This window comes from Fonsecaea nubica, assembly GCF_001646965.1.
Source record: "Fonsecaea nubica strain CBS 269.64 chromosome Unknown Scaff50, whole genome shotgun sequence".
NCBI classification, from domain to species: domain Eukaryota; kingdom Fungi; phylum Ascomycota; class Eurotiomycetes; order Chaetothyriales; family Herpotrichiellaceae; genus Fonsecaea; species Fonsecaea nubica.
The window spans coordinates 26,245-52,747 of record NW_019173723.1 but is presented as its reverse complement, the minus strand read 5'-3'; the positions used below and the strand labels follow the sequence as shown (position 1 = coordinate 52,747).

General features: G+C 53.0%; 11 protein-coding genes across 11 annotated transcripts; 5 read left to right on the top strand and 6 right to left on the bottom strand.

Moving 5' to 3' along the window:
- Window positions 1–29: 29 nt before the first annotated feature.
- On the top strand, window positions 30–1,961 carry AYO20_07271 (hypothetical protein; the record flags this gene model as incomplete). Its single annotated transcript, XM_022645557.1, has 1 exon — window positions 30–1,961. One exon carries the CDS (start codon window positions 30–32, stop codon window positions 1,959–1,961), a length of 1,932 nt encoding a protein of 643 aa, XP_022498427.1.
- Window positions 1,962–2,472: 511 nt separating this feature from the next.
- Window positions 2,473–3,575, top strand: AYO20_07270 (hypothetical protein; the record flags this gene model as incomplete). The annotated part of the gene is made up of 4 exons (XM_022645556.1): window positions 2,473–2,753; window positions 2,818–3,075; window positions 3,128–3,267; window positions 3,328–3,575. The coding sequence occupies 4 exons, from the start codon at window positions 2,473–2,475 to the stop codon at window positions 3,573–3,575; spliced, it is 927 nt and encodes a 308-aa protein (XP_022498426.1).
- Window positions 3,576–4,823: 1,248 nt separating this feature from the next.
- Window positions 4,824–7,301, bottom strand: AYO20_07269 (hypothetical protein; the record flags this gene model as incomplete). The annotated part of the gene is made up of 1 exon (XM_022645555.1): window positions 4,824–7,301. The coding sequence occupies one exon, from the start codon at window positions 7,299–7,301 to the stop codon at window positions 4,824–4,826; it is 2,478 nt and encodes an 825-aa protein (XP_022498425.1).
- An 859-nt stretch (window positions 7,302–8,160) lies between these two features.
- AYO20_07268 (hypothetical protein) lies at window positions 8,161–8,751 on the bottom strand (the record flags this gene model as incomplete). The annotated part of the gene is made up of 1 exon (XM_022645554.1): window positions 8,161–8,751. The coding sequence occupies one exon, from the start codon at window positions 8,749–8,751 to the stop codon at window positions 8,161–8,163; it is 591 nt and encodes a 196-aa protein (XP_022498424.1).
- A 463-nt stretch (window positions 8,752–9,214) lies between these two features.
- AYO20_07267 (hypothetical protein) lies at window positions 9,215–11,095 on the bottom strand (the record flags this gene model as incomplete). Its single annotated transcript, XM_022645553.1, has 6 exons — window positions 9,215–9,332; window positions 9,400–9,484; window positions 9,546–10,210; window positions 10,269–10,425; window positions 10,512–10,837; window positions 10,917–11,095. 6 exons carry the CDS (start codon window positions 11,093–11,095, stop codon window positions 9,215–9,217), a joined length of 1,530 nt encoding a protein of 509 aa, XP_022498423.1.
- A 1,254-nt stretch (window positions 11,096–12,349) lies between these two features.
- AYO20_07266 (hypothetical protein) lies at window positions 12,350–13,207 on the top strand (the record flags this gene model as incomplete). The annotated part of the gene is made up of 1 exon (XM_022645552.1): window positions 12,350–13,207. The coding sequence occupies one exon, from the start codon at window positions 12,350–12,352 to the stop codon at window positions 13,205–13,207; it is 858 nt and encodes a 285-aa protein (XP_022498422.1).
- A 516-nt stretch (window positions 13,208–13,723) lies between these two features.
- On the bottom strand, window positions 13,724–15,603 carry AYO20_07265 (hypothetical protein; the record flags this gene model as incomplete). Its single annotated transcript, XM_022645551.1, has 3 exons — window positions 13,724–14,630; window positions 14,698–14,902; window positions 14,964–15,603. The coding sequence occupies 3 exons, from the start codon at window positions 15,601–15,603 to the stop codon at window positions 13,724–13,726; spliced, it is 1,752 nt and encodes a 583-aa protein (XP_022498421.1).
- Window positions 15,604–16,518: 915 nt separating this feature from the next.
- On the top strand, window positions 16,519–17,654 carry AYO20_07264 (hypothetical protein; the record flags this gene model as incomplete). The annotated part of the gene is made up of 6 exons (XM_022645550.1): window positions 16,519–16,573; window positions 16,627–16,826; window positions 16,876–17,035; window positions 17,084–17,102; window positions 17,159–17,473; window positions 17,525–17,654. The coding sequence occupies 6 exons, from the start codon at window positions 16,519–16,521 to the stop codon at window positions 17,652–17,654; spliced, it is 879 nt and encodes a 292-aa protein (XP_022498420.1).
- Window positions 17,655–17,719: 65 nt separating this feature from the next.
- AYO20_07263 (hypothetical protein) lies at window positions 17,720–20,242 on the bottom strand (the record flags this gene model as incomplete). Its single annotated transcript, XM_022645549.1, has 6 exons — window positions 17,720–18,381; window positions 18,434–18,507; window positions 18,586–18,662; window positions 18,713–18,851; window positions 18,904–19,986; window positions 20,043–20,242. 6 exons carry the CDS (start codon window positions 20,240–20,242, stop codon window positions 17,720–17,722), a joined length of 2,235 nt encoding a protein of 744 aa, XP_022498419.1.
- Window positions 20,243–21,522: 1,280 nt separating this feature from the next.
- AYO20_07262 (hypothetical protein) lies at window positions 21,523–22,016 on the top strand (the record flags this gene model as incomplete). The annotated part of the gene is made up of 2 exons (XM_022645548.1): window positions 21,523–21,672; window positions 21,726–22,016. 2 exons carry the CDS (start codon window positions 21,523–21,525, stop codon window positions 22,014–22,016), a joined length of 441 nt encoding a protein of 146 aa, XP_022498418.1.
- Window positions 22,017–22,517: 501 nt separating this feature from the next.
- Window positions 22,518–24,715, bottom strand: AYO20_07261 (hypothetical protein; the record flags this gene model as incomplete). Its single annotated transcript, XM_022645547.1, has 6 exons — window positions 22,518–22,751; window positions 22,807–22,892; window positions 22,946–22,981; window positions 23,041–23,207; window positions 24,418–24,544; window positions 24,604–24,715. The coding sequence occupies 6 exons, from the start codon at window positions 24,713–24,715 to the stop codon at window positions 22,518–22,520; spliced, it is 762 nt and encodes a 253-aa protein (XP_022498417.1).
- Window positions 24,716–26,503: the final 1,788 nt, after the last annotated feature.

The window sequence follows — 26,503 nt, the reverse complement described above, 5'->3', positions numbered from 1 at the left end:
TCGTTCTGTCAGGAAAAATACCTCAAGATATGTCTGCAGAGCAAAAGAGCACTCAAGGGCAGAATGCCACTCCATATTTCGGTGCGGGAGTGCCGTCAAGTGGGAAAGATACTGGCGTGCATTCGAAAGGCTCTCGAAGAACAACATACCTCGTTTTCTCCGTGGTCGTTGTAGTGGTTGTACTGGGACTGGCGCTAGGGCTGGGTCTTGGACTGGGACTAAATCATTCTAACAAGGGTCAATCGAAAAGCACCGCTGGTGCTCCCTCGTCGTCAAACAGCTCGTCGCCCACCGAGGACTCACATGCATCTCTACTGGTTCCTCCATGGAGATCAAATGTTGAAGACTACACCCTCGACATGGCAGGCTGGGACTTCAATGCATCGCCGACCACACGCGAATACAATTTCACCATTGATGAGATCGAGCTGTCGCCGGATGGTGTCTTCCGTGAGGTCATCGCCATCAATGGTCGTATCCCAGGCCCGCTGATTCGTGCTAATGTGGGCGATCGGATTCTCGTCCATGTTCAAAACAATCTCCGGAACGGGACTGCCTTTCACTGGCATGGGCTTTACCAGAATGGTACAAACTGGATGGACGGTACGTCCGGAATAACGCAATGCCCTATTCCACCGGGGGCAAGTTTCACTTATAACTTTACCGTGGAAAACCAGTTCGGAACTTATTGGTATCACACCCACTATTCGACCACGAATGGAGATGGACCAGTCGGACCACTAATTATACATTCACCAGATGAGCTCAAACTGCAAAAGCTCTATGACGTGGACCAGGTTATGCTTATCCAAGACTGGTACCATGACTATAGCCAGGCCCTTTTGCCCGACTACCTCTCAAGCGGCAATGAGAATAGTGAGCCCGTGCCTGACAATGGCTTGATTCAGGGTACCAACTATTTCAACTGTTCAACACTCGACTCCGATAGTGGCTATGTCTGCGAGCAAAACTCGACACGTGCGGTGTTTACGGTTGAGCACGGCAAACGTTATCGGTATCGGCTGATCAACACGGGAGCTTTCGCGACATTCGAATTCTCAATAGACAACCATGCCCTCTCCGTTATTGAAGCGGATGGAATCGCGACAGAGCCTCTTTCTGTGCACCGACTCGACATTGCTGTGGCGCAGAGATACTCAATCGTCGTCAACGCCAATCAGACGGCAGGATCGAACTACTGGATTCGAGCCCAGATGAACACGTTCTGCTTCGGAACCAATCCGATCCTCGACCCTAATGTTATGGCATTGATAACGTATACCAATAGCACAGACGTGCCAGTCAATTCGACAGACTGGAAGGATGCGATGGATGTTGAATGCGTCGGTCTGAACTCGTCATTGTTGACGCCGCTCTTCGAATCAGAAGCACCACCAGCCAGTATAATGTACGCCATCGCGGCAAATTTCCAGATTGGAGACTATGCCCTGGATCGTGCCTTTATCAATGGGACCTCCTGGGTGATGGCCGATGTGCCCACATTGAACCAAGCCGTAGCTGGCCTCCAGGCGGGCAATGCCTCATTTACGACCTCTGGAGTCAGCTCAGCATTCAGTGCCAGTCAATATGTCATTGACATTCCCGATTACGCTGTGGTGGATCTTTTGATCACCAACTACGACGAAGGAGCCCATCCTTTCCATCTCCACGGTCATACCTTTTGGGTTCTTGCCTCGTCTCCGGATCAGTACTTCGACTGGTCAACCTATGATAGCTTGAATCGGACACTTTCGAATGTCATGCGACGAGACACGCTCATGGTTGACGCATACGGCTGGGCGCTCATCCGATTTGTTGCAGACAACCCCGGACTTTGGGCCTTACATTGCCATATCAGTTGGCATATGGAGGCGGGTCTCCTGATGCAATTCCAGGCCAGGAGCGACATTATGAGGACATGGACTCTACCTTCGGACGTGTTGGGGCTCTGTGCAGCCTGATGGATTGATGATGACATGGTTGTAGACGGACTTGACAGATATTTCCCACTACCAGTTGCAATCGAAATGTGTCTGTCAGTGTGTTGTTTCGCAGCCTTAAGTCTCCCCTGCTTCCCCCTATTGCCAGTAGTCAGTGCATGTAGTCTTGGCGCCAAGATCGTACGCACCCGCATTGAGGCGCAGCGCGGCGTAAGGCGGCAGTAGCCACGTTCCTGGAATGGAATAGTTCAGGAACAACGGCTCCAGGCGCGTCAATTCAAGGGGATCGAGTCCCAAACTTCTGGGGAAGAACCCGTGTTTGCGCTTCAGCTCATTGCCCATTGCTCGTCTTCCTTTTCCTCGTCATTCACAGTCTTTGTATTGCAAACATTGCCTTTTCCAGTCACTCTTTCCGGCCATTCTGTCTCTCGTTGGAGTCCTTCTTTTCCACCTTTCTCAAGCCTGATTCTCACGTTCCCCCGAGATTCGATCTCCGAACCCCCATCGTCTGCTCAGGGACCACCATTTCAACATGCAACTCCGCGATGTGCTTTCCACAGTTTTAGCTACGGCACCGCTGGCAGTGTCGGCAGCTGGGACCCTAGGCTTCGCCGTGGGAAATACCAACCCAGATGGCACCTGCAAAACGCAGTCCGACTTCGAAGCCGACTTCAAGGCTATCCTGAGCAACACCGATGCTCAGATCGTCCGGACCTATTCCTCGTCCGATCAGTTTGGCAACCCGTGCAAGACGCCCTCCCAAGTTCTTCCCGCGGCCAAGTCTGCAGGCATAAAGGTGTTGTTGGGCATGTGGTGAGTGGTATTCTGGGCGCAGGTTGATGGAAACTCAGGGCTAATGGACATGATTCAATATTAGGCCTGATGGAGGTGCCTATGACAGGGAGAAGGCAGCGATTGACGAGGCCGATCCCACCTCTTTTGGTGATACGCTGTACGGCATCACAATCGGTTCGGAGGGCATGTATCGCGGCACCTACAACGCCGATGATCTTCTAGGCTGGATTGCCGATATGCAAAAGTCCTATCCGGACACCCAACTCGGGAGTGCAGACAGCTGGAACTGTTGGAATAATGGGACCATGGACTCCATCATCAAGAGCGGTATTCAGCTAATGTGAGAGCTACCTACCTCTGCGTGTAACGGGACCGGTGCTGACCAAGAACAGTCTGGCCAATGGCTTTTCCTACTGGCAATACCAAGATATCTCCAACGCAACAAAGACCTACTTTGATGACATGGCCCAGGCGCTCGGTCACGTCCAGGAAGTCACCGGCAGCCTGGACAAGATCCATTTTATGAATGGCGGTAAGAACAATTCTTTGAAACTGGTGAAAAGCACGGAACATTTCTGACAGATATCACAAGAAACCGGCTGGCCTGGCACCGGAGGCACGGATGCTGGCGCGGCAAAGGCCGGCGACGACAACATGAAAACGTACTGGCAGTCTGCCGTGTGTGGGCTTCTGGACTGGGGCATTGACTTGTTCTGGTTCGAAGCATTTGACGAGCCCGGCAAGGCTGACGCGATTGGCGACGACGGACAAACTGCAAGCGAGCAACACTGGGGATCTTTCACATCTGACCGAAAGCCCAAGTTCGACATGCACTGCTAGAGCGGCCTTCCCGGGGTTTATCGGTCCACCTGTTGACAGCCTCTTCTTTCTTTTTGGCATATAGGTCTCCAGGTTGGAGGAGGAATCTAACTCGTCAGGTGTCGCGAAAAGGGGCCACATCTGTTGTTGAATTGGGTAATCTGAGCCAGAATCAACAAAATGGGGAAGACACTTCTCTTGCCAATGAGGAGCAGTCGAATCTGGTGGTGTCTGTCTGTCTTCTGTCTATCTGTCTGTCTATCTTCGTCCGAGCGAAAAGAAAAGGCAAAAAGCTGTCTTTCACACCGAATGAGAACAGGCTTGATCGATAAGAAAAAGCATTCTATTGGCGGCTCAAGTGCGCACACCAGCGTTTTGCGCCAGAGAGTATTGTAGGGAACGCTCAGAAGCTCGAGCGCGCAACGGAGCGGACGGTGCGTCGTCTGGTCCTAGCCACTTGACTAATACAGTACTACCGACATTTCAAGAGCCAACGTCCATGGGCCGAAGTGCGTGGTCGCGCCTGTTCAAAGCAGCTAGCTTGCAGAAAAACGACACCCGTCCCTCTGTGTCCTGTCACTCCCTCGTCCTCCTACATTCATGGATGGACTCACTTCGCAGGCCCATTGATCCAGGATTTTCAAGCCAAGAGTTCTCATTCATCCGGGGTGCAGTACTCCGTACTGTGACTCGCAAAGGTCATGGCCGAAATCAAATCGCAACGGTTCCCCCTACTTTCCACACAAATAAGTGGGTGGAGGGCATGGTTGACCATTCGATTCTAGGCTAGGCTAGGCTAGGCTCGTGAGACATGGAATGGTAATACATTGCAATGTAATACGGTAGACGAGAAAAAGATCAAGATTCAAGATTCAAGATTCAAGATTCAAGATCATTCGAGGTCGAGGCCGTGAGTTTGTAAACACCAAGCAATCGACATTGCAGACCCTCGCGTGCCTTTTGTACCTTGAGCATATCTACAAAGGTACTGTAGGTACGGGTACCACCACGAACCTGGTACATACATAGGTAAAAGTGGGTAAGGTAAGCTAAGGTACCTGGTACCTGGTACGTACGGTAGTACATAACGAGTTTGTCCAACCCCGGCCCAGCAAAACGTTGCGTGTACATTCGTGCATGTTGTTCCAGAACTCACACATGTCCAAGACTCGTCCTCGTGCGTTGTTTGGTTTTTCTTTGTCCAAGAAAATGGGTTTCACGGCCCTGCTTTTATGGCAGGAAGAACGTCTTGTGTCGACCGGCCTTTTCCTATCCGGCTTGATCGGCCCTCCTCCCTTCCTGTACCAGGTCGACCCTCTTGACCGGGTGCAATAGCATTCCCGGCAGGCACATCCTGCCCTCGCCTGCGAGCTCAAACTGTTCTCCGCCGTCGTTGTGGAACTTCATTCCCAACCATCGATGCCAGAGCACTTCCGGAAAGCCGGCATTGTAATACCACGTCGTCCCTCGGAAGTTGTGTTCGCGCTCGCCAAATACCGAAGTGCGGGCGCCACCTGTGGCACCGTTGCGCCCTCCGTTGAAGACCGAAGCGAGGTAGTTGGTGGGCCATTTGCGGTCGACATACTCTGGATGAGGCACGTAGACTGCTTTCAAGCCGTGCTGCAACGCACATGAGGCGGGCCACATTTCCGAGAACATGGTGTGTTTCTTGAGCGCCGTTTCCTTGTGCATGGTCAACAGCAATCGACGCGAGAGACGAGATGCTGTAATAATGGCAGTACGCCGGGGGGGTCGGCCACGCGTGATATTATAACCCGTGGTATCGTCCGTAAGAAGCCACGTCGTGCCGTCGGGATCGAACAGTGGGTTGAACACGATCAGGTCTGCGTCTTCGCCGACGCCCCACGTGTATTTATCTTTGTCAAAGGAGGTCGGTGGAGTTGGGTCACTATCCATGGCGACGTCATCATCGAGCGGTCGTTCAGGACCCCAGATTGGTTTGTCTCCTTGTTGTTTCATTGCTCCTGCAGGACTGTGCTTCGAGCTCGGGTCATTGGGATCCTTGTTGGCGTGGTTCAGGCTGCTCCACAGGTTGGCGACGCTGTTTGTGCCATGTTCCGTCTGAATGCGAACCATTTGGCTAAAGTCTTCCCATTCACCGTGTTCCGAGGGGACATAGAACCGGCTGTTTCTCTCCCAGAGAAGTTTGCGGGGTTGTTGTTTGGCCCATTTCGTGATACTGTCGAAGAAATGGTACCAGTGGTGTGTGGTCCGAATGTCCATCTCCCAATTCCAGAAGAAATCGTACTCGGGATGTTGATAGGCAAAGTACTGCATTGGCATAAAGGTACTGCGGTACACCCCGTGAACAGGCAAGCCGCGCATGTTTGTCTCTTCCAGACCGCCGTACATGAGCTCCATTTGCTTCTCGGTCCAAAGAGTGCCCATGCCACGGAATTCTTCGGGCAACGAGTCTCGAAGAACACGCTCGTAGGTCTCATCGTCGGAAAAGATAGGCACGTCGTTGGATTTGACTTGGACCAGGAAATGCACCACATATTCTCCACCGCTTAGCATATTCAGTTCTGAGATGAGGGATCGGAGGTAGATCTTGTCTTCAGGTGTGTATGGATAGTCCCACCAGGTACGGATCACGACCGCTGTACGGGGAAGTCTTTCTGATCCGGACTTGGGTTTCTTTGGCACGTCACTCGGCTTTGGCGGCATTGCCTCAACGTCAACCACCTCATCTCTCTTGTTGTAGACTGTGCCGACGGGCATCACTCGAAACGTGTCGATTCGCGGCTTCTCTGGGAGGTCCTTGAAGCGGTGATTGTTTGCCAGAACACATCGTTGCTGAGCGTCGGCCCATTGAACGGTTCTCCAATCCACCTCGGGGGCTTCCTGCCATACCAAATCAGCACCCTCTCTTTCGCCTTCCTGTTGGGCACCGCTCCCGCCCCGGTTGATGCTGTATCCAAGGCCGTACGGACCTAGCCGACCAAATCGATCGTAGCAGATGTCGTCCCTGAGTCCAAGGAGCTTGGCCGAACCCATGACCATATCCGGAAACCCTCGTGGGATGCCCTCATAGATGCGCACGCGCGGTATCTCGACGGTGTTCTCGGCATCCAGGTAACAATCTACCTTGTCACCGTATTTGGCAATGTATTCTGGTGAAGAATAACTGGGATATGGGTCGAATCTCTTGCTAGATGGAATCGCTCTCTTTCTCCTCTCCTTCCCCGTCGGGGCTTCCTCTGCCGGCAGATCCTCGACCGCCTCCTCAGTGATATTCAATTTCTCCCATTCCACCTCGTCCTCTTTCCTGGGGTATTCAGGCACGTTACTCGCGACTGGAACCAACGATCGTATTCCGCTGTAATATCTTTGCAGAAATGGGAATTCTTCCCACGGAGGAGGCCTCGGCTTGATCTCTTTTTGTTCAATCGCCTCTTGCACCTCCTGTTCAGCGACATAACTCATTCTGACCAGCGAAAACATGAAGATGAGGAGGGTGAGGGCGACACCGAGGCAGAGATACCGCATGATTGATCGAGGCATTCTGCCGAGATAGGCAGGGGAAGAGGATCGATTGGAACTGTAGGCTTTGTTGATGAGCATGGGTCTGTAGGAGGCAGAGGTGGCCCGAGAGGATGCGAGCGAGGGGTTTCCGTCTTCGTCGTCAAACATGTCGTTGCTATCGTCTTCGCTGCCGTGAGGGTGACGGTTCAGGAACCCTTCCTTCTCGACATCTGATTCTCCCCGACCCCGTATGCGTGACATGGAGGTTGTGTTGTCTATGCCTAATGAAGAAGTGCGCGGCCATCCCATTGTTTTCGCGAACTCGTTGCCCCAGGCCGCAGCCTCGGCGCATCGTCGTCTTGGACACGCTCTGTCGCAAGACCGGCAGAAAAGCGCTGACTGCGCGAGCGCACAGGTGTGAAACCCCTTTCCCGGCGCGCGGCGGAATCGTTCAACGACGGTTCTGTCGGGTGCAAGACTGAGTTCCGGGGGTTGTGAGGTTGTCGCGTCTTCAGGAGTTTCCGGGACGTATATCCGGGGTCTTTCTTGTCCGAGCTTGTGAATAAGGTACACGCATGCGGGTAAAGCAACGAGGTTATATAACCAAAATTACTAGTGTATATACATAAAAGCAATGAGTCTGAGGTGTTTGTAGAGGTACAGAGACTCTTGAATGAGAGAGGGAGAGGCACCAAACTTGGACCTGCCAGTTGTGCCCAGAGTTTGGCTGGCTGGGCAAAAAGTCCCTTATCGTTGTCCCGGTTTTAATCGCCCGTCAACATTCAGGCCCACAACGACGCCCCCAAATCCGGGAAAGCGGCAACGAAACACCCATCGAAACGGCGGGTGGGAGCCACATGACTGCGGAGTAGGAGGGTAGAGAATCAAGTAAAAGGGGGGCGCGCCCAGGACGACCAGTGGACCACTGTGCAGCTAGCTGGTAGAGGATACATAGAATTCATTGCCTAGGGTAAAGGAAAGGAGCGGTCTCATTCACAGCGTCGCTTCAGTTTCTCTATCGAAACACATTCAAATTGGTGCTCATTGTATTGTTTGAGTTGCTTGTCCCCTCTTCCCACCTCTCTCCCAGAGCATCAGACAGGTCGCTGCAGACGCATGCCTAGGAGTCATTGCCACTTGGTGGCAATCCTTCGACACCCTTGCCCAAGTCTTCCTTCAACGCCTTGCCTCCGACCTCCAAGCTCTTGCAGTCCTGCAACACAAAGATCATGCGTGACCACTCCGTCTCGCTGGTATTCTTCCAGGCGTGCATCGTGGCTCTCTGCACAGCGACATCTCCTCTTTGCATCAATCTTCTCTCGCCGCTGTCCAGGATCATCTCGATCGTCCCCTCAAGGACAATGCCGTAGTCGAGACTCTGAGTTCGGTGCATGATACATTCGTAGCCCGGCGCCATGTCGACAACCCGGCAGACTGTGCCGTTGGTGTTGACGAGCCCGAGTTTGCCGCTGGCGACGACTTCGTCGTGCGTCTTGAGGTCACGGTCGTTGTTGAGGTCTGGGGGAAACTCTGAGGTTGTGTACACCACGTTGAAGCCCATGAGCTTGTCGTCAAAGACAGTCCAATTGCCGGGTCTGCTGTCCTGAACGATGGCTTTGCCGGTGTTGCCATCGTGACCGGTGATGTGAGTGGTCAGGCCAGGCAGATTGTTGGGGATTTGGGTCGGGTTGGGCGGACGAGAGGAAGACATTTTGACTGAGGTGGACGATACAGGTAGCTTGGTGTAGATGGATCGTGAGGTGTGGTATGATGTCGTGTGTGGTGTGTTGTGTGAGAGATTTCAGAGCGGACTGAAAACTAGACAAAGAAGTCGTGGTGAGGCGAGGTAGTTACAAGGAAGAGGCTGCTGTCACTGTCACTATCACTTTCCGTCACGGACCAAAAAGGAAACAGCGAGTATCTTTCACAGTCTGACTTGTCTTCTGAGTCTATAGTTGTCCAGGAATCGACACTGACCTGGGACAAGCTGGTCTATACCGAGTACAACCAATTCAATTACAATACCCCGCTTCTAAACGGGGCCAGAGTGTATCCTCCTCCTTCACACCCCGCAAAGGAGAAACTACATGCATAAACCCGTTTTTAGCCATCCATCATGAAACATCGAATCTGCTCTACCCCAATATAGGCTTGTCGACACATCGTCTAGATCATCACAGAACCATCTTGAATGACGGATCTCGGTCATCACCGTACCCAATGTATTTGTCGTATTTGCCGTTCGCCTTGTCGCGATTGATCTTTGCGCAATATAGGACATTGCACAATATCCTATCGGTCAATTGTTAGAAAGGGAACACATTTGACCAATATCAGAAGCACATCTTGGAGGACTTACGCGAACCATGCATAGACCAGCAGTCCCAGGATGATGGTGTGCGATTTGTGGTATTGAGGAGCTTGCGTGGAAGGATAGATGAAGGCTATTCTCAGACATCAGCGACAAACATTCTGGTTCAACGACGGACAAAGATCAGCACTCACCGCTGACAAAACCACCGGCGTTTGCGATAGCGAGCTGCATGCCACTTGTCGTGGCACGTTTGTAGTGTCCGGCTGAATTGTTGGAGTTCCATACTAGAACAGGAGGAACGCTGGCATACAATCCTGTGGCCATCAAGAATGTCATGCCATACTTCGTGTGGTTGTCGTGCTCGTCCACATTGGCGATAACCGCATATCCGATGATGGCCAGCGGCAAGCTGAAGAGCATCGCAACACCTCGCAGTTTGAAGCGATCCGAGGCAAGGGCGACAACCACTGTGATAACAGCTGCAACAGCATAAGGAATAACGGACCACAACTGGGCCTCGTTCGCCGTGTAGCCCAGACCTTTGATAATGGTTGGCAGGAACAGCCCAAATGAGTACAGGCCGGAAAGAATCGAGAAGTAGGCCGTTGCGGTCAGCCACAGTTGGACATTGAAAACTCCCCGTCGGACTTCTGACCATCGGAACCTCTCTACTCCTTCTGCATTGTGGCCGTCGGGTAAGTGTGCAGAGGTGTCGTTCCGTAACCTCCTCTTGCCGAGTTCGCGCTCCTCAGGCTTGAGAAACCAGGCTGTTGATACGCTGTTTGGGAGAAGGAAATATGCAATCACTCCAGCTGCAAAGGTCAAAAGACCCTCGATAATCATGATCCAGCGCCATCTGTCAAACATTTCTCGTTAGTATGACCCCCAGGGCAGTTGGAGAGGAGGCTACTCACCCAGCATCCACAGCGCTGCCAGTAGGGCCGATGGCAGAAAGACCACGTGCCAAAAGACCTCCAAAGGCTCCAGCAAGAGATGCGCTGGTATAGAACAGTCCAATGCGAAGGGCCAACTCGCCTCTGGTGTACATTCCTGATAGATAGAGCACCATGCCTGTGACCAGAGGATTAGAATCAATCATGGACTCTTTCGTCTTCCCGTCGATTCGGGAGAAAGATGGCGAAAGGCTGAATGCATACCTGGCAGTAATCCTCCCTCTGCAAGACCCAGGAATGCTCGCACAGCCAAAAATCCACCATAGTTTCGAATGAAACCTAGACACATGCCAATGATACCCCACGCAGCGGTGAGAAAAGCCAGCCATAGTCTCGGGCTGAACTTCTTGAGAACCAGATTGCTGGGCAGTTCGGCAGCAATATAAAAAGCGAAAAAGATGGCGAGGCCGTTTGCATATTGACCATTGGTGAGACCTGCATCCTTTTCGAGACCAAGGATCTTTGCATTCCCCACATTTGTACGGTCGAGAAAGGAGCAGAGGAAGAGCAAGGCGAGCACGGGGAGAATTCTGCATGGTGCGATATGTTAAGCACAACACGTCGCGCCTCAAGACGGGGCGGGAATTTCTAGAGAAAGAGAACGCATACCTTGTGTCAAGCTTCCAGAGAAGCTTCCGCGTCAAGGCTTTGGTATGAGCGTCGTCACCAAAAGCGGACAGTGAGCCCGCCTTCTCTACCGGAACCACTTGGCTGGATGTCTCGAACTCATTCTGAGTGTCCTCTGGCTTCTCGACCACCGGGTCTCTTGCGACCTTTTCTTCGGCCATGGTCAGTGGGGGCTTGTTGGGGCTTTTGCCACTTAAAGGCCTTGATAGAGAATGTCCGTTGCGTGGCAAGAGGCACCTTTGACGGTGTAGGGTTGATTCACTTGGACACACACAACAATGGACTTGTATTTCCAAGGCCAGAGGATATAAGCTGTTTCGAGGGTGGACTGAGAGGACAAAGGGTCAAGATCAGGTTGTCATCCAAGGGACATGTGTCATTCTTATAGAATCCAAAGAAATAAGTGAGATACTGGGGCCCCTGGCCGTTGATTCTTACCCCGTGGGTTGTAAAGTCCTCTTTGATGGGGACCCTATCCCGCCTGCTATGATTGAGTGATGGACGTTGTGGCCCCAAATTTAGCGATGGCTAACAGTATTGTTGGGCGGTCGCACGACACCAAGCAGTGGCCAAGCACTGGAGAATGTTACGCTCTTGTTGGCAGAGACCAATCAAGGAAGGGGTCGTGGCGCAAGCGAGGGAGGGCGGCACCCGGTCAATGGCCGTACAGAAACTCAGGAGGGGAAACGAACGACCACAGCAACACAGTCAAGCCTTTGCGGCGATAAGTGAACAAGCAGGATTAGGTAGGATCAGTCATGTGAAAGGCGTCGTTTGATAGGAAAGGAAGTAGAAGAATGGCCGAAGGCGCAGGCGCAGACGGAGATGGGCCGGATGAGGCCGGAGTCTGTGGCCGAGGTCCAAGTGCCAAGATGCCGCCATTCCTCTTCGGGCTAATTTCTGGGCGCCGGGACTCGGTTCGGTGCTTCTTTTTACCGATAAATCCCCTTTGTCTCAACATCAAGAATCTGTATCACGACGTCGTTTCATCAATAAGCTCAACAAATTGATCACTTTCTCAAACGGGCTTTCTTTTGGAGGTGCGGGCCATCAATAATATTATCGCCGGAGCTCATAGCGTCTTACAGAATCTCCACGAGCTAAGCCCAGCCTTGCATCGTGAGGCTCCACCAATCAGAGTTCATCGGCAGACAGTCGTTACATGAGTGATAACAGCGCTGGCAAGGCAGCGGGAACTCGGTCGCCACAGGGACCACGACATCAAGATTGTAAGTAGAGAGAAGTCCAGACTCTCTTGTCTCTCACCCTCTCCTCTTTTAATCCACTGGACGCCTTACAATGGAAATTGCTCCTGATGGTACCCAACTGACACTTACACAACAATCCTCCCAGCCCAACGTCCAGTCCAGATAAGAAGAGCAAAGAAGAGCCCGTCTCGGTCACGGTCAGACGACATGTCGAAACTCTCGGAGCCGTTGAAGCACCTCATCAACGCCGCGCACGCCCTGCCTGGCCAGCTCAAGGCGCCGCCGACGATCCGGTCGACCTATGCTCAAATAGCCGCCAGCGCGAGAGACCGAGGCGTCGGTATCCCCGCGTGGGTCACCATCTCGACCGCGGCGACGATGACGATGAACTCGCCGTCGTCAATGGTGGAGCTGTACCACCTGACGCAGACGCTCCCGTCGGCGCCGTCGCCCACGGCCACAGCGGGGCTGATGCGCGAGGTCGGACTCAAGTGCATCTCGTTCAACGGCATCCCGCGCTCGATCAACTGCCTGGGTGCGTTCCGCGAAGGCATGCCCAAGGACGTGTTCGACAAGATCCCGCCGCCGGTGTCGCGCCAGCTGACGGCCCAGAACATCGACGAGTCCATGGCCCGTGGCCGCCGCCTGTGGAACTCGGTCTACTATCCGTTTGAGGAGAAACTCCTGGCCAAGCTGGCCCAGTCGCATCCCAACCTGCCCGTCCACATCCTCTCGGGACACTACTCGAACCTGCTGGCGGACCCGCCGTCCGACGCACCCCTCCAGGTCGGGAGAGTGCTGACGTCGCTCACCGGCATCGCCTGTCTTCGCGCCCAGACCGGCGTCGCACCCCAAGTGGTGAGCCACCTCTTCGGCCTGCGCAAGGCGTACCAGGACGGCACGGCCGAGAAGGAAATCGAGGGCGGCGAGTGGCTGGCCACGGACGAGGGCAACCAGTGGATCCTGCACTGCATCGACGAGCTCGTCCGGGCATTGAGTCAAGGCCGCGGCACGACGTTTGCGCCAGGCATGGGCGGCGAGGAAATCCCGAAAGCCAAGTTATAAGACTTTGTCGTCCCCGGCTGATCATGCATGGCGTCGAAAAAAAAAAATAGAGATCCACAAGAGAAGAAAAGCGCTGTAGCTACGTACGTAGATATGTGTCTTGAAATGAGAAAAAGTTTCATCCAATCTAGTCTATCCATGACACCAGCACGAAAACTTCTAGATGTTTTCGACAGTGCTTGTCCAGGTCATGTCACATGATATGAGGGGGCAAAAAAAGGCACGGAACTGGACTTGGGAGGCCAGTCTCAATCACATACACCGAAACAAGTGGCAGCTGACGTGTCGCGTGTGAAGAAGGGTCGAAATGAAATGTAAGAACGTAACGTGACTTTGTAAATAATCAGTTTTATTGTAATATAGACAAGTCTTTCAACATTTGCTGTTCCAGCTCGCCAGCCCAGTAACGCATATATATATATTCATGAGGCACGTTTTATAAAGATCAGTCCCGACTCCGGATTCTCGTACTCACAACGAGGGTTTCGGAGTTGCTTCCAGAAAAAAAGGGGAAAATCATTCCATCGACTTGACCTCGTCCGCGACGGCAAACCGTGCGTCCGTCTTGGCCTTGACATCCTCCACCGAGACACCAGGAGCCAGCTCCGTGAGGGTCAAGGTGCCCTTGACGCGGTCGACCTGGAAGACGCAGAGGTCGGTGATGATGGTGCTGACGACCCTGGCTCCGGTGAGGGGCAAGGCGCAGTTCTCGACGATCTTGGATTTGCCGTACTTGTCCAGGTGGTCGGTGGCGACGACGATCTTGGTCTGGTTGGGGTTCGAGACGAGGTCCATGGCGCCGCCCATGCCTTTGAACACTTTGCCCGGGATCATGTAGTTGGCCAGGTCGCCCGCCGCTGAGACCTGCAGGGCGCCCAGTATCGAGACGTCGACGTGGCCGCCGCGGATCATGCCGAAGCTCTCGCAACTGTCAAACGTCGACGCTCCGGGGACGAGGGTGACTGTTTCTTTGCCTGCGTTGATGATGTCCGGGTCGACTTCGTCCTCGGTTGGGTAAGGTCCCATCCCCAGGATGCCGTTCTCGGACTGGATCCATACTTTGACATCGCGCGGGAGGAATGAAGGTGCTAACGTAGGCATTCCCACACCCAAGTTGACGTACATGCCGTGCTTGAGTTCCTTTGCAGCACGGCGGGCGATGCGGTTTCGCCGAGCCAGGGCTTCTGACTTGTCGCTCGTCACAGATGAGTCGGAGGAATTACCTGCCCCGTCGCCAGCAGGACGAGTCCTTTTGTTTTCGATTTTCTTCTCCACGGTAGCGGGCACGATGCGGTCCACGTAGATACCAGGGACGTGGATGTCGTTGGGGTCCAAGGAGCCTAGAGGCACAATATTCTCGGCTTCGACAATTGTCAATCTGGCAGCCTTGGCCATGATGACGCCAAAGGCCTTGGTCGTGTATCTTGCCCGTTCGTCAGCACCGAGTTGTCTTGGGTCTGTGGGCAGTATTTGTGCCACCAGAAACATACCTGAATTGACAATTTCCAGCCTCGTCAACTTTCCATGCGCGGATGATGGCAACATCGCCGGTCAACGCAGTCTCCATAACATAGGTTCTACCGTTGAAGATCCTTGTCTCGCGTGGCTTTCCCGCTTCCAGCACGCTCGGTTTCTTCGTCTCTGGGTCAGCGGGTCCTAATCTTGTGGGGATTTCGCCGGTTTGGATGAAGGTGTCTAGACAGAGGTTAACAGGCTTTACAACGCAACAGGGTCCATAACCGGGAATACTACTCACGGACACCGGTTGGCGTGTAAAATGCCGGAATACCACTTGCCCCAGCACGCATCCGCTCCGCAAGTGTCCCTTGAGGACATAGCTCGATGGCAATGTTGCCGCTGAGATATTTCTGCTCGAGCTTCTTGTTATTCCCCAAATAGGAGAGAATACAACGCGTGATTTGACCCGATTGCGTCAGGGGTGAAAGACCACCGGCGCCTGCTGCACCGGCGTTATTAGACACAGCCGTGAGATTGTTTAGTGACTCGACGCCGCGCTTGTGCATTGCTGTTATGATGGTTTCTGCCGTCCCACAGAGGCCGAACCCAGCACTAAATATCACCGAGCCGGACTTGATGTCTGCCACAGCCTCGTCGGCGTCCTTAAATAGCTTCGACCTCGTTCGATCGATAACAGGTTGGTCATCGCTACTTACTGATTGCGATGAAGATGCTGCTTGAAGGTTCCTTGTCCTGGAAGATGTAAAATGTCGAATATCTTGCCGACTCGAGATGATCCTTGGTCCGACCCGTGATTGGCTAAAGACAAGGGGTTTGCGAGACACCGTTTTACAGGCATATGCTGCTGTCTTGGACCCATTCAGGGCTCTGATGTCGTTGAGACACAGGAGCAGAGTACGCCTTGCTGCGACTGCCATCTTTCCTGTTTGCTTTTTTCCTTCTCACTTGTTGTGGTCGATATGGTTGGGCTTGACCAACAATATATGCCCGTTACCAATCCGGGTTCCAGGAATGGAACAACGATTCTTCGAGGCTATGACCGGGACAGCCAGGAGCAGAGCAGCGACATCGGCTAACAGCGCGGGTACAGTCGGCAGCGTGTCGCTCAATTCGGCAAAACTTCAGTTGGAAGAACTCCACGTGACGAGACGTAATCTCGGTGGTATTTTTGATGCCGAAGTTTGCGGGCGAAACTCAGGTGGATGTGTGCGGTTAGCGGAACGGATGGAGAAAATTCCCCGACGAGAATGGTCGCGGCGTTCCGTATCTGGGGACGAACAGCGCGCAGGGGGTGGAAGTTCCCTGGGATAAGCGATGTTGTCATACACAAAACAGCGCAGGATGGTTGGACTGTCGAACTCCAGTGTATATTGGTGTGTAACCTCCCGAATTTATATGCGCGTCTGGAAGACAGGTCAGACTTCCGAATGATAATCATCAAGCCGACTTAAGCCATTTTTCCAGGGAACCTCACGCCCTGTCGTTGTCACACAGAGAGAGAGGCGTGCCAGCCAATCCCATTAGCAGGTTTTGCGAACAAAACAACGGATTATGGCCAAATCGAAGCAAAAGGGGCAACCCTTCTGGCTTGGGTAATTGTTGAGACCTCTTTTCGGCCGGATCCGGCTGCTGACACACTCGACACAGAGGAGCTGCTGCGTCGATGGCCGCATGTTTCAGTATGGAAATCCAACTCATTCCGCTTGTAGGAGAGACCACAAGGAGACTGACGAGTACTTTTAGCACACCCGCTTGATCAGACGAAATAGTAGGTCGAATGGCTGTGTGAAGGGCCACCAAGTGCTGAAGACAGCCATAGCAGAATGCAAGTCATGTCGACAAGGCAAAACATGCTGCGGACGATGATCCGGTTCGCAAGCAGAGATGGTAAGTCATCACAGAGACACTTGACCGTGACAAACAACTCATCCAATCCACAGGCATTTCCTCGTTGTGGTGGGGAATCTCGGCCTCGATGCTTCGCCAATCCACATATTCAACCGCAAGATTCGGCCTGTATAATTACTTTGCAGGTATCGCCAGAGAACGAACCGGCCAGAGACGATTACCGAGCTCGTGGGAGATTGTCTGCGCGGGTGCTGCGGGTGGTTTGGCCGGACTCATCGGAAATCCCACAGAGGTCCGCAGCTCGTATTACGTGATTCGTGGAGTCGCTGATGTTGGTATAGGTCGCCCTGGTGAGGATGTGCGCGGATGGAGCAAGATCGCCAGGTCAACGATTCGGATATAACCACGCAATTGACGCCATTGTGAGGATTGGCCGTGAAGAGGGACTGCGGACCTTCAGCAGAGGACTGGGGCCTAATGTCGTCCGAAGTGTCATAATGAGTAAGTCTCGGATATGCCATGTCGGATCTTGTTGCTAAACAGGTGCAGATGTTTCTCAGATAGCAACGTACGGCACTCGCTTCCTCATCGGTCTTATGCGTCTTGATGCTCATATTCGTGCAGGTATTCTGCCGCAAAGCGCCAACTCCTTTCAAACCCTTCCTTGGGCCTCAAAGATGGCATCTTCACACATTTCCTCGCTTCATTACTTGCGGGCACGGTCGCAACAACTGCTTGCGCCCCTGCCGATGTGTTGAAGAGTCGGATCCAGAATGCGGTGGCCGTTGATGGCGCGAAACCAGTAAGGCATACCTTCAGAGGCCTGACGGAGCTAACAAACCCCAAACAGAGTGTAAGGAAGATTGTCGCCGAATCTTTACGCAACGAGGGGCCTGGCTTTCTGGTGCGAGGCTGGACTCCTGCTTGGCTGAGGCTCGCGTAAGGCATTAACAAGATTTCTGTGCTGGCTCAAGTCCTAACATTCAGCAGGCCGAACACAGTTCTTACTTTCGTCTTCATCGAGCAGCTGCAGAAATTGGTAAACCTGTCAAGGGATATGAAGTCAGTCGAGACCGTTCCCGATGTAGTGCCCACGCGGGTGGCAACCCAGAAGATTTAATGTTGTGACCACGCTGAACACGGGCTCCAATTCACACCAAGACCTACGGCCACAGGTGTGGCCGCTCATGTGACGTTGGGCCAGTCTAACCAGTCGAAGAACATAGTCTCGTCAAGTTGGAACAAGTCCTGCGAAGTACTAGCGTTGTTGATGGCTTCGAGGATCTGGTCGTCCGTCATGTCAAACACATACGGCTCCAGTGGAATATTGGGCGCAGGAATTGAAGCTGTCCGTGAGGGATTGTGCTTAGGATGCTGATCTTGTTGATGATGTTGCTCCTCTGAAGGGCCCGAGACAAAGCCCTGGTTGTCTTCGGGAGGACTGAGGACTGAGCTCTGCATGATTCGCCGGATGTGCCTCGCGAAAAGGACGGATAGACCCTTGCGGTGCCTTGGGGAGCTGCCAATCCTCTCCAAAACTTGGGCTGTCTCTTCAATCAGGGTTCTCGCATTCGGGGCTAGCATGGCTCGATTGCCCTGACTTGTGGTTCCGAGGGCGAGAGCGAAAGTTGCCGCGAAAGAGACCATGATGACGGTGTTGTTCGGCATCGATTTGAGTCGATTCTCTCCCTGGACCGCTGCACGCATGACATTCATGGCTGATGCAAGGCCCGCGGCACGAAAGAATTGTTTCACGTCATTCGAGGCAGTCGGGTGGTTAACGACGTTACAGTATGTGGAAAGTTTGGTGTGAGAAACAAGGATCTCGACGTAGGGAGGCAATTGACCTGCAAGACATGGTTATTACGTGGAGGACTGAAGGTGGTCTGCATTGCTTACCGTCGCCTTGGGTGATTTGACGTGACCAAACTGCATACCACTGTTCAAAGAAACGGTCGATTTTGTCTTTCAGGCTATCAAGCCGTCAGTACAGGCGATATATCCCAAGGGATTCTGGGCTTCCAACAGCCCCGCTGAGAGGGTCAACTCACAATCTCACGGCCGCTGAGCCACCATTGACACCTTGACTACCATCACAAAATTCGCGGACACTCGTGATGAGGCCAACCTTGGTGGCGTCAGCAGACGTCAGAGGAAATGTCAGGAGGCGCGGCATACCAAGTCTCGCCTCAAAACAGCTGCTGAGATGACACTGCCATCCCATCGATCAGCGATGTCAGAAATGTGCCACGTGTCACAGCTGTCCACCAGTGGCCCGATTGGAACAGCATATGGCCTTCCCCTTGCAAGGCAGATGCTGCAGGCACGTGTCAGCTGGTAGTTTCGCGTATTTCGTATGATGTGCCTACCCTCGATCAAGAACGAACAATGCAAGCCATACTCGCTCACGGGTCCTCAACAAACGTCGGCCCAAGGTGGAAGTCGGATCGACGTGCGGGAAACCATCTAATTGCAAAGCCTTTGCGGAATCGATACACTCGGCCTTGGCTACCCGGTCGAGGAAGCCCGCGGGACGGATGGTGGGGGAAGGGACCACAATCTTGTTCAAAGAGAGGTCCAAGGCCAGGCTTAGCGCCATCGAGAGATACGCGCAGGTCTCATCATCCGCCCAGTGTTTCGCAGGCGTCATCCAAGGAATGTTGACCATGAAAGCCAACACAATCTCCACTGATCTATGTCTCTTGAAGATCACAGTTTGTGCGAGATTGTTTCGGTGGTTGGAGAGTCGCTTCGATAATGCCTCCGCCTTGGGGAGGAATAGCGCAGAAGCGGCTAGAATGGAGGTGAACAGAAAAGCTGACCTCGATCGCACAAATGACGCTGTGTGGAGGGTAGGGTCAAGGCCCCATCTTGTATGCGATAGTCGTTCGTAGAAGTAGGCAAACAGCGAGTCGGCTTCATCCTGTGTCACAAGCCCCAGGTCGATCGGGTCAAGATCGGGAGAATTATCCAGCCTAGGCATGAGGGACCCAAAAAACTGCTGTAATTCGACATCGCCAAGGTTTGCGTCATTTGTTCCTGGTTGCGACGCAACACCGGCGGGAGATGTGGACATCACGGTCGAAGGTGAATGGCCCGGCAGCACAGAGGCCATGGCAAGCAATTGCAGGGGATTTTCAGCATTGTTGAGTGCGAGTTCATCGGGTTTCTCGCCATGGTCCGTAGCAGGTGCCTCGTTACTATTGCTGTCGTCTGCGGCGCCATTATTCTCGCTTGGAACCAGACTTGTGCGTGGCGGGAGGAAAGATCGTGGAAGGTTTGTTGGGGTGTGCGAACTCGCCCTCCTCTGTAGTGCAGTGTCGGTCTGAGGGGCCCCGATTAACTGTCGAAGGTCGGCTTCAACCTCGGAGGAGAGCCCAGTCGATCCATCCTTGGTTCGCTTCAGCGCTTGTTCGACCTGATAGATTGCCTTTTCCAACCCTGTTCTCTTGCTGATAAAACGCGGTTTTCAGCGCCGCGTTCCTATCCAGAGCTCGGAAAAACTCACTTCTTGACCCCTTTATACCGCCCAACATGGTACTCTGGCGTGACACATTGCAGACCTGCCTGCTGGCACTTCCGACACACCGGGGCATTGGCATCGCGCGTACATTTCACCTTGCTCCGGCGACATTCCAGACATGCAGCCTGCTTTGCTTGCGCCGAAGCAGACGTGACATCTTGATTTGCAGACGAACTAGAACTCATGCCTTGGCGCGGGACATTATTCGCAATTCAATGCAAGAAATAGAAAAAGATTCGAGCTTGAAGACTCCGATCGGGGGTTGTCTCGGGTAAAGACGCGCACTCCACGCCCCGTACGCCAGGCCTTGCGCCGGCCAAAAATGACAAATAATAACACAGATCCGATGCAAGAATCTCTGGCTCAGGTCAACCCAGAAGTATCAACCCCAAAAGTGATGCACTAAAGTCGGATTTGATGAATGACGAGAACGGGGGTTTTGTTGGGTTTGTCGTTGGAGACGACCTTATTTTAGGGTTTGGACCTGGAGTCTTGGCCCCCTATACAAGGAGCAAGAAGATTGGACTTGAGAGACATGATTGGCCAGGAGTCACGAGGCTGCAAGGCTGAATCTCTTGCGCCCAGGTATTGCACTGCGATGCGAATGACAACGTGCGCCAGCTCGCAATGTGATATGACCTTGGCGGCTGGTTGGTCGAAGCCAATGATATCTACTCAAGAGTGATTTTGGGATCGAGCCACAGCCATGTCGATTGGCACCTCGCGTGGCTGGAACCTGCAGCTGGCTTGCAATGGTTGCAGAGATGTAGCCTGCTTTAAGTTTCTCGTCAGGGGTTGATCGTCTAATGTCCGCTGCCCTGTGCCCGAAGCGGGATGCGACTAAACGGGGCGCCACAACAGTGAAGTCGCGAAAAATCGGTGCCATCTTGGCACCATCTTTACTGATCTCCGCGCGACGTCGGTTCTCCAGGCTATCTCGGTCTTAGCCCGTCCGGTCCTGAGGTATGCTCCAGACACGACCCACTGGACAGTCGAAAGTAATGCTCTCCTGAAAGAGACGAGTGCGCGTTGACATTATACTGTTTGATATTCTCAAGCTATCGTGGCTATCGATATATAGTTTTGGAAGGAACTTGAACCAAGTTTGTGCCGCTTCAGCTGACCTTGGTCGTGTTGCAGAAACAAGTGTAATAAGACCGTCTACATAGAGCGTCGAGCAGTTTCTTTTTGGTTCGTATATATGGAAACTGGGTTCCAAGGAAACATCGGACGGTGGGGAGACGGGGTTCCACAGAATCGCCCATCATAATTCCGGCGCCGGCCGACCAAATCGGGAAATTGCGCGCCAGGGCGAAGCAAGATAAAATCCTGTCAGGTTCATCGCCTGCTGTCGCTCAACCTCCTCTCAATCCTTTCTCGCGTCTCGAAAAAAGAAAAGGTCAGAGTCACCTGACACATACCCTTCACTCAGCTGGCTATCCTCTCTTACTCCCCAGTCGAGAACATGGCGCAACCTCAACCAGTAACGATCATGGCGTTGGTGCGGAGAAAAGCTTCCATGACCCCGGAAGAGTATAGCCGTCACTGGCGAGAAGTGCACGCGCCCATAGTTTCCCCTTGGCTTGCGAAGCATGGGGTCCTCAAATATCGACAGGTCAGCCTCTCGACCTGGAACACGATCCCCAGTAGCTCACCCACGTTGAACAGGTCCACATTAGCCCCGATTCAAACAAGATTATGAATGGCAACGCCCACGGGGGGAATGCCCACGGGGGGACTTTGAAAGTCATTGACAAAGATCTTGGATTCGATGGAATTTTAGAAGTCCAGGTTCCGTCTTGGGAAAGTTTCAGGAAAGCGCTGGAAGATCCTTACTACGTGGAAGTGGTCCGGCCAGATGAGCAGAACTTCTTCGACGAAAAGCAAATGGTCTGGTCTCTCGGTTCAGAGTATATCGGAGTGGACGGGGGTAAAGTACTCGTAGGAGTCGAAGTATGAGTTAAGCCGTCGGCGACGGCCATCACTCAAGGAAACTATGTGAGTAACAGCAGATAGTCCAATATCGAATAGTTGGGAACGATATTGCTGGTCCAACACCTGTTGTTATCCCCCGAGATCGAATCGCAATCCAAGGCTTCATGCGATAAGAAGAGTAACACTTATTCGGACACACCCGTGGGACTGGTGACGGAATCTACCGCACAATTCATTTTCGAGGCGATACCTCGAAGAACCCACAAGCAACTCTGTACGAAGTCTGGGGTAAGTGGATCGTCTCCCCTGACATTTGGCGTCCAAGGGTGGCGCTAACAAAAGGAAAAGGGACAGTGCACCTTGGATCAAAGCAACGCAAGCTGAGACGATTGAACAACGACATATAGTAGTGATCAAACACAGAGAGGCTCCTGAGCATGCCGCTCCCGAGCGTCCTCTGAGATAGTGCTTCCATTCAGCTGGCTCTCTATAATGGAATGCCGGCGTGAGACTGCACTAGTCCTGCTAGGCCTGAGCCTTGTCGAGCTCCTCTCTCTTCTTGTTATCCTCGTCTTTCATCCTCAAATGTTCGCCAGCGTCTTGACTGCAGGTGAAATCGGCCATTTGGGTGGCAATATTGGCCGGGAACGAGACATGTTCCTGGATCCACCTCCAGACACCATCTCTCTTTTTCAGCAGGCCAGTGTATCGAAATTTAAAGTCAAACTTATGACCGTCGGTGCTGACGCCGTAGTAATGCTTTACATGCGTATTAGCAGGTCCATGCGACAGACATCACAGACGGGGAGCAAACCTGTTCCATGTTGCAGAATCCGAAATCGGGAGCAGTGGCAATGATTTCCATGTCCTTGTAGCCGATGTGAGACTTGGCGAAGTACGCTCAAGGGAGAGTTCAGCACGTCAAAGCCTATAATCGAGAAGCTCTCACTCACGTCCAATGTGGTAAAAATGTTCGACGAAGCGACCGCCTTAGACTGTTAGTCAGGCGAACACAAGGTCAAGCTAGCTACAGCATCAGAGAGCATACGTGGAATCAGGCCCATCAAGTCATAGTACAAGACTTGTGCCCCGTCGTAGAACTCGGCCCCTTCCTCGGGGTTGGTCGCAAAGCGATGGTCGTTGAACTCCATCCATCTTACGTAGTGCTCGAAAATTTCTTCTTCCTCCTTCCTGAGCTCCGGCTTGTGATAGGCACTGAGTGGGAACGGTAAAGTTGAGTGCAAGTTGTCGAGGGTCGTCAAATCACCCTTGGAGCGGCCCGAGGCCGCACGAATTAGACCTCAAACCTATCTCGGGCACAGGGCTGGTACCAGGTAATGCCACTCCGAGCGGCCCTTCTTGCTTTTGACAACGTCCGACATTTCGTCTTCGAGAGTCTGGCCGTTCTCTGTTGACCTAAGATGGGATGATACCGAAGGCGGGTGTGTTGTTGCTTTTTGAACAAACACAATTCCCAATGCCTGACACGATAAATGGGAGCCCAGAGCTCGGACATAACTGTGCACGATCGTCCGAGTAAAAATAATCTGTTCCGGGGGGTTGGCGTCCGATTGGGGATCTCGGGATTTACATCCGGATCGCGAATCCTAGGGTTTACTTTGGACCTTGGTTCGCGGGGGACTGTGAGGTTCACACGATGTCTTCAAAGGCGCTTTCGTCTTTATTTCAACCACTGAGACCGCTGCTCAGACAAAAACTTCGAGCTGGAGAAGAAGGGTGGCTAAACAGGTTAGAGTGAGGTAATAGCTCGTTTGTGGGGGCGCCTTAACCCAATTTGGCCGGTTGCTGTTGTTCCGGAGTCCGGCCTAAAATATCCAATTCAGGCTCTCTCCGGGCCGAGAGCAGCGGAAATGCGGGCCGAGTAGGTTACGAGTGGTCACGCTGTGGGTGATTCCTGGAATTAGCCAAAGGATCTACATCTTACACTAGGCAGAGCAACGATGAGAGTCTCTGCTACGGTCACGTCTCGGGTCAGGCTGGCAGAGCCTCCGTCAACCGAAGATTATGTCGCTCAGATAGGAATGTCCGCCGACTCCTGCGCGGGAGAAAGTCGTAATACTATTGGCTAAGTGCGATTAGGGTGGATCTGATTGGTCATCCCAAGTATTAGTAGCTTTATATTCCTACACTCGGACTAGCGTGTCAATGTGACTAGTGAAGCTGCCCTGTGCAACAACCAGCTGACCTCAGAGGGTCCCCGCAAACTGATGCAAAAGGCAGGGTTTCTCCGCATATTTCCAAGTAGCTCTATCTGGAGCGACATTCCAAGGAATTTTCACAGCCTCGCCGCGGTCGTCAGAGCCTCGGCCACCAGCGAAAGGCTCTTACATTCCCCACCGAAGTTCCAATTGGCAGTCGCTTGAATCTGGACGTTGTGCAATGTGCCATCCCCGAATGCTCCTACCATTGCGCTGGACAGATTGCGAATCTGGCCCGGCTTGCAGTCTCCAGGGCTAGAGAGTCGATGAACAGGAGCGGCAAGGTGGTACCAGGCCCAGATAGGAACAGGGGTCGATCCCGTCGAGATGGCTCTGACAATAGCGTAAGTTCTCTCTGGATCGCTAAGGTACTTGTCCCCTCAGGACCTTACGGACGCGCGAAACGTGGATCTGGGCGATCGAGGCGACCTCGAGGAATGGGAGACGTTGCTTGGATGGCCTGACGAGGACTCTCTGCGCGTTGACATGGATCCCGCGTAGCATCATCATTCTAGGACTGTGGCTTCCCCCTTTGTGTCACCTACGCCGTGCATGGAAATCATGCTTAACGTGCTTGTTAGTTAACAAGATAGATACCAAGATAGCTAGCTAGCTACTGGGCTTGTACAATACAGTCGATGTGGTTGAGGTCTAAGCAGTCAAGGCCCTTTGGGAGTTGCAATACACCGCTGAAGAATCCTTGAACAGTGGCCCCTCCCCTTCTTTCCCGGCGCGGAGCAAGTTCAGCACCTTCCTTGAGGACTCTGGCTAGAGACCACTGCGTCGACAGGGTCAGCCTTTGTCATCCACCTACCTACAAATGCTAACGCGCGGCGAGCTCCCTCCCAAATTCTCACGCCCCGTAGGTACATACCTAGAGACAGAAGTCCATGCCTGTTTGTGCCGCGCAACACGAACGCTACTTACTACTGCTGACCCAGCTGCGTCTGCAGTTGTCCCGTAGATGAGCCAGAAGCTTGTCTCGCACAAGCTTTGGCGCACGTCTGACTGTTGGGGGGGGGGCATAAGACGAGGCTCGTGACCAGAGGCGAGGCGAGGCGAGTCAAAATACCCACACAAACGCGAGGGTTGGATGAGAGAGATCCGAGAGGCATCCTGAGGGAAGGCAGAAGAGCAGAGCAGAGTCCCGCCCCCCCCCCCCCCCCCCCCAGAAGGCTGACTTTGGATCGAAATATGAGATCGAAATGGTCGTCCTGGTCTGGTCTGATCTGATGTGGTCCACCTCCTTTTCGGGACCGAAAAACAGAATGGGCATTCCCGAAGGCGGTTTAGCGTGCCTGAAGGGGAGCGGGTTGCGTCGATCCAAGTAGCGCAAAGCGCCGAGTATCTCGTACAACAGATACAGGTCCGAAGGTGTGGCAAAAGGTCCCACTACTGGCCAGAAAGCGAATGCCTTCAATTCAAAGAAAGCGACGTACGAGGAACTAGTGGTAGTATCACAGCACCGGTAGGTAGGTGTCTTTTTGCATGAAAAACCTCCAGGTCATTAGCGAATCCCGTAGGTATACTGATCCTGCGCGACTACTATCAATGCGATACTGATTGTCACTGTCACTGTCACTGTCCCATGAGACTGTGAGAATCCCGAGTCGTAGTGGATTGTGGATTAGCGAGCAACAATACTACGTACCTATTTATCGTTACTTCTGCACCGCGTTACCGCAATAGACTCTGATATAGCCCCGTACGAGTACGTCATACTCCTCTACCACAAGCCATGTACAAGACAAGTACGACGCTGTACAAAAAGGCTTGTTCAAATGTAGGTAACCTGCAGTGTGTGGCCCACAGCTGTTTTGATATCCCCTCTGCCAAGTTGTGGGCTCTGACATCGGGGGTCTGTAGGTAGGTAGGTACTGTAGATACGGTCTATAACGAAACGGGTACTGACGACGCCCACCTAGGAAAACGATGGGATACCTGTGCAGGTAGTGGTAGGCAGAGTGGTACGAGAGGTACATACATAGACAACTGCTTCTCACGCCGCTGGAATACGACTCAAAACAAGCTTTTCACGTTTCGGATCCGAGGTATCTTTGAACGCCGCATGGCGGCCCACTCTATGTGAGTACATATACCGAGTTAGGTACGCGACGGCTTACATCTCGGGATATACACACATACGACACTGATCTCACGGGTTGTCAGCTCCCCAGCCAGCCAGCCAGCCAGCCTACCCATCAACTGCGCGAGCGGCTCGAGGGGTCGCGTCCTAAGACCGATAGATCCACCAACAAACTGACCGGGCATGGTGTCCCATAACTTGCCGCA